The following is a 6073-nucleotide window of genomic DNA, read 5'->3' as shown; positions in this document are numbered from 1 at the left end:
GCGAATTGATGCCAATATTGATCATCCGTGATGGTGTTTGTGCGCTTCAATGGTGACATCCTGTTGAAGGGGAACTCTTGCCTCTTTTGCATACAGTTACACTGATATGGACCCTCTGTCCAACTCATCTAAAAACATGTGCATCGTCATATTGAGTGCAGTTGGACCAACAACATACTAATGCATAGTGTCTGTGTTGATCTCCAAGTGTGTGCTTGTGACCATGCGTCCAACTTGTCGAAATACATGTTCAGCTCTAGTCAGACTTGCTTCTTGTCTTCACCTCAGTGAGTGTGAAAAATGGGTGGGATCGCATGCGTGTGCATAATGAAATCCATGCTCCTGAATACCCTTGCATGTGATCGAAAACATTTCTCATCCTATCTACTCCATGCCAGATGTTGGATGGGTTCATAACCTGTATGGGTGCAGTTTCATTAGTCTGTGCATGTTGCACCTCCTGTTGTCCCTGTTCCCACTGCAACTTCTTCTCTTGTTGGTGCAACTCATTTCCTTCTTTGAGTTGCCACTTTAGCACCTACAACTCCTTCTTTGTTTCTCTCTCTTCATTTGTGTGATCCTTTCGTCGCACCGTTGCCTCATAGCCTCAATCTCCAAAGCTTCTTTCATCACAAGTGGATCTGCTTGAGCTTGCAACTTTGTTCCACCTCTTCATTGTCAACAACCTTCATCTTGCATTTTTCGCATGCAGGTGTGCTACCTTCTGCTACTGTTGATGGTGCCGCTTGTTGTGATGTTGCTGCCATTTCATCTTGATATCCTTGTCCATGAACAACTTTATGTATTCATAGATAGGCAAGTTCATAGACACTTGATTGACTGCATCCTCAGTTGTGCTCTGAACGGTGTCTTCGAATTTTCTCTCCTGGAAGCTATTGTACCTGTGTTTTTGAGAGGTAGACGAACACCTATGATACCTAGAGACATAGAAACACTCATGACAAGGAATATGTCAATCGAAAACCAAAAAAAAATTGAAGGATTGACACACGACATTCCTTTGTGATTGTCTGTGAAGATTCCACAATTTTCACCAGGAGGCTGGTAGATTGACTACCAAAACTGCACAAGGCACAATCTGTGCTGTCAGAGGGTTGACTGACTACTGGAACTATGAAATGCACAGTCTAGCCTAGCCTACTAAGGACTGAAACCGCACAATGCACAATTTTGAATCAGCAGTGACATGTAAACCATCAAATTACATTGCGAAGATTTAGGGGCCAGCAAGGAACTGCCTCCCAAAATTGTGCAATGCAAGCCTAGAGGTCAGTTTTGGGCCAAACCTGCACAGTTATGAAGGGAAGGCAGAGCCTTGACTTCTAGAAATGTGCAATGCTAGCCGGGCAAGGCAAGGTCTAGGCTAAGGCAACTAAGATCCACTGACGGGCAACTGAAAACATGAGAAGTATGAATGCATGGTGATACTAAGTGTAAATAAGAGTGAATGATCACGCATGAAAATAGTAAGTGCAGGATTTAAAAAACGGGAAAGCATGCATGTGTGTGAAGCGAGTCACCGCAACGGTGAGCGTTGGTGCAAAAATAATGTTTTGCATGCGACAATAGTGAGATGCGAACGAAAACTGAAATGATGCTTCTACAAGCTAACATACATCAAAACAACAACAAGTGCTCATTGAAATCAAGTAGACAACACTCACACAAAGCGAAACACAAAAAGCGATAGAAACGTAGCACTAGACAAGAAAAGTAGAATTACCTTGAAACAACTAAGTTGAAAGCACCAAAGACTCCTAGATGTAATGTGGGATGTTAGGGCTACAAGATAAATGTGAGGAATGAGCTTAGCAACATCTAGTTCATAATTTTTGACAAGATCGAGGTTATGATGCGCATGCCACAAATCTAGGAAAAAGTGACACTTGGCGAGAGGTTTCTAAAATGGGCTTTATGTGTAACCTCCAGCTTCTAAGAATAGATCCCTAAATCTAGGGATGCCTTTTGCATGCTGCCTTTAGCTATTTCGAGAAGAGAAGCTCATGCATGCAAATCAGTTTTGCTAGGTCGTGGAGGGAACCGGTCAACCTGAAGGCACATGCAACAACTTTCTTGATTGAGAGAGGGATTTGCGCAATTTCTGAGAGGAACTGGGATGTCTTTCCGAGAGGGAATACACAATTTTTTGGAGGAGTGGGTGACTACTGCCCAGAATTGCGCAATTTCTAGGAGGAGCTGGGCTGGATGTCCCAAAGGGATTGCGCAATTTCTGGGAGGAGTAGGTGACTACTTCCCGGAATTACGCAATTTCTGGGATGAGCTGCAGTACTAGCCATATTGCACAGTTTTTCCAAGGAATCCTATCTGACTGCTTTGCGCAATTTTTGAGCTCAGAAGTTTGCCCAACTAATTTTCACAATTTTTGGGCTGAGCTGCAGTGCTAAGCTAGATTGTGCAATTTTCCCAAGGAAGACTGTTTGACTGCATTGCGCAATTTATGAGCCAAGCATGTTTCCCAACATATTTGTACAATTTCTGGATGGAAGGTTAGTTCCCCTCCAAAATTACATAATTTTCTAAGGGAACTGCTAAGCCAACAACTAGCCCAAGTCCGGAGTGGAAGCTTGTGAGGGAAGTGAGGCAAACTAACACGGACAGGTTGGCAAGCTGCTGAGACACCAATGAAGCCTACGTACTTGACAATGCAAGACATGATGCTAGGATGGTTGGTAGGGAGGCTCCAAAACGAAGCTAAGGAAAATTTTTAGAGGGTGGTTGTAGCCGCTACAACAGAAGGAAAAGGACTAGGATTCTCATCATATGGGTTTCCTTCACTGGTAAACTCAGGAAATGTTGCCATCAGTATCAACCTAAGATATACTAAGGAGTATTTCCACAAGAAGGATGTTGTCTCGCAGTCAATTAATTTTAGAATTTGAAACAAAAAATTTTCCTTTTCATGTTTTAAGAGTCGAGAAAAGGACGAAAATGTGACTCTAGTCACTTTCGTTTGTTTTGCGAGCTTGAAAGGACAAGTGCTTGATGTTATTTTCAAATTTAAGGAGTCAGAAAAGATCAAAATGACTACTCAGGTAACTCTAGGTAAAAGGGATTACAAAGTAACAGGCAATATAAACCTTAGCAGATAAATTTACTAAGGACTTGACGTACGTGCAGGCAATCTCCCTGAATGTTGTGTTCGGTGTATCATGTTTACAGGGTAGAAGACTCGACTTCCTATGGATAAAGTTTTGCAACCTATGAGGGACTCTCTTTATATACTCGATGGTACGGGGAGCATAAGTCCATGCTAGCGTTGTCTAATGCAAGAGCGAACAACAACTGCTAAGTTTTATAGATGTCAGAAAACGTCTCTAGTCTAGACCACTAAGTATGAATATTAATGTTTTAAATGCTCCATAGATTAATTGATATATTTTAAATGTTTATCTTCAATTAAGTTTTGGTTTTGAGGCTCGAAACGATGTCACCAGAACACCTACGATGCAACTATATGAGAAAAGGAAAACTTTCCACTTCAATGAAAGCTAGACTGACCAAGGGAAGAAATTTCAATGAATAATGCATCAAACACAATTCATCATGCGAAATTACTTCCACTAACTTTCACTTTCGTCTTCCAAATACAAAATGTGAAAACGAAATCTAATCTTTCATTTCACTCAATGCAATTCCAAAAGTAAAAGATATTTCCGGTTTTCACTATCCTAAATGCAACTTTTTTGAAAGAAAAATGGTTTTACTTTACAAAGATGCATTTATGAATTATGCTTTTCTTTTCGTTTTGAATGATTTGATGCACCTAATAGAATTTTTAGCTCTCAACCACTGAAAAATGTGATCTATTTTCAATGATGAATCTCAAAAAACAACTTTTCAATATGACTAATCTAATGCTTTTTCACGAAAAGTAAATTTCAAAATACAAGCTAAAACAAATGCAAAATGATGTTTTCAATGATTTCCACAGAAAACAACACTCAATCAATCAACAAAACAAGAATCTCAATGACACCAACACACAACAAGTGATGACCAATTGACTAGAAACCCTAGAACTCAATTAGATTTCATTTCATATCCAATGAGACAAATTTTGCAAATTAATTAAGATAATCAATAAGAAAACACCATAGACACTCTGGAAAATCACTGATATAGGACATAGAGATTGAAAACAAGAATAAAAACCATATTTTCTCTTATACTCTGAGTTCATCACACTTGTCATAGGCAGAGTGATAATCGTGACTGTACTTACAAAATCCGAGATGTCATCGCGACTGTACTTACTGTTGGACACCTAATCCTAAATGGGTTAGTGTGGAAGCTGAATGGACAAAAGCAGTCCAAGAGACCTTGGGATCTGAAACCCAAGAGTCACATAATGTACTATAAATGTAAATCTCTTGTTAATAAAATCGTACTGCATGATTTATCTTTCATATCTCTTGTGTTGTCCATGTGTGTTTGACATGGTATCAGAGCGGGCGATCTCCTGCCCTGCTCCATTGTGAGCCACCTGTTTCAGCGCTGCCAATCCTCTGTTGTGAGCAGTCCTGGCCCTCTGCCATATTCTTTTCAAGCGCTGCCTTATAACGCCTCTGTCATCAACGCCTCTATCACCACTGCGCTCTGTCCATAAATGCCCCATTTAAAAGCGCTGATCCATCTGCGATTTACTATTATTGGCTGTCCTGACTGCCAAGCGTTTCATGATAATTACGCTGCTCATTTCCCATATAATACGCTGTTGTTGCCTGAAGCCTGCTCCATGCAGATGTTGTCAGTATACGTTTTATTCTCTGAATAGGCCGCCCTCCAACCATTATGCTCAGTGAATATCGCTGGTTACTTGCAATGGATAGCCAGCCATGGATAGAAATCGTGGCCCATTTCCCTGGCGACTTGGGCAACGTGCGAAGCCTGTGCTGCTGATGATTGAGGATTCCATTGATGGTCGCAGTGAACCACACCCAACTTCCATTCCCAGCTTTGCTGCAACTGAGAGAGCATCCACAGAAGGCATATGGAGTCCTGACCACCTGAAACGGCCACCAGGATTCTCTCCCCCGCCTGCAATAGGTGTCTGTCTGATAAATTTCGGGCCAGTCGCTTCACCAAGATTTGAGCGAGGTCGTGGTCTCGTATGTTTGTATTTGCTCGAGAATTTGATTTGAGTTCCCGAGAAAACCCTGCAAGTGCTGAAATTTTGTGAATAGGATGAGGTTTGGGGTATGACAAGAGGATTTTGGGTGTAAACAGAAGCGGTGATGGCCTTTCGAGTTTGATTTTGAAGAATTGATTGTTGAAGGTTCTGATAGTGTCATTGCTGGTTGTGAAAGCAGACTTGTGAAGTCAAATCCCAAGCTCTCTCAGTGAAATTCTAGCTCCGCATCAATGCCTCTTTCACTCTGAAGCGCACGCCATTGTAATTTTTTCACTTTTACAATAGAAAACAACCGTTCGAAGGGACCAAACTAATTTGACATTTGAAATATCGCACCGAAGAATCTTTGTCAAATTCAATCTCCATTTGCCTGAAGCTAGAAGCACAGGTAGTAGGCAGCCTCTCCAACTTCAAGTAGTGCGCGGGGATCATCCACAAGACCTTTCGCGAACTCATTATCCCACATTTTGACAATATCGGGTGATGGGGCACTGGAGGCATCAATAACATGGTATCTGCAATATTGAATCACCAGGCGCAGGATCTTGGCAGAGATTGTAGGCAACTGAAGGATATTTTTGGTACCGAAGTCCTCCATCTCCATCTTTATGAAGCCTGAAGCCGATGCCACCTCTGTCTCCACCTCAAATATTTTGCCATCGCAGCTCTGCAATCTCACTGTGTCAGTATTAGTCTTGTTGTTGCTGCTGCTTTCCGCGGCCGTGGGCATCTCTGGTTCACTCATGGCTAAGTGAGAGAGATACACCGAACTGAAAGAGATTCGATGACCGTCGGATCTTTGATTGGCATCTTGCTTATTTTGTCTCATGCTCTCAAGCAGATTTACTTGTCATCTGTGGGAATAATCTTGTAGATACTTTGTAGTTATTGTTTCAAGAG

The 6073-nt window shown here is 41.5% G+C and overlaps 1 protein-coding gene across 1 annotated transcript; it reads right to left on the bottom strand.

Annotated features, from left to right (window-relative positions):
- Window positions 1-5549: 5549 nt before the first annotated feature.
- Window positions 5550-5918, bottom strand: LOC149194152 (SKP1-like protein 9). The gene has a single exon (XM_089407565.1). It carries the CDS (start codon window positions 5916-5918, stop codon window positions 5550-5552), a length of 369 nt encoding a protein of 122 aa, XP_089263691.1.
- Between the last annotated feature and the right edge of the window lie 155 nt (window positions 5919-6073).

The sequence above is a fragment of the Pinus tabuliformis genome, chromosome 2_2, assembly GCF_031772625.1.
Source record: "Pinus tabuliformis cultivar Carrire ecotype Pingquan chromosome 2_2, CPIR1, whole genome shotgun sequence".
Taxonomy (NCBI): Eukaryota; Viridiplantae; Streptophyta; class Pinopsida; order Pinales; family Pinaceae; genus Pinus; species Pinus tabuliformis.
This window is presented reverse-complemented; position numbering and strand designations above follow the sequence as displayed.

What these genes read in the sequence shown, in the direction of transcription:
- LOC149194152 (XM_089407565.1), bottom strand. Translation starts at nt 5,918, where the DNA reads ATGAGTGAACCAGAGATGCCCACGGCCGCGGAAAGCAGCAGCAACAAC.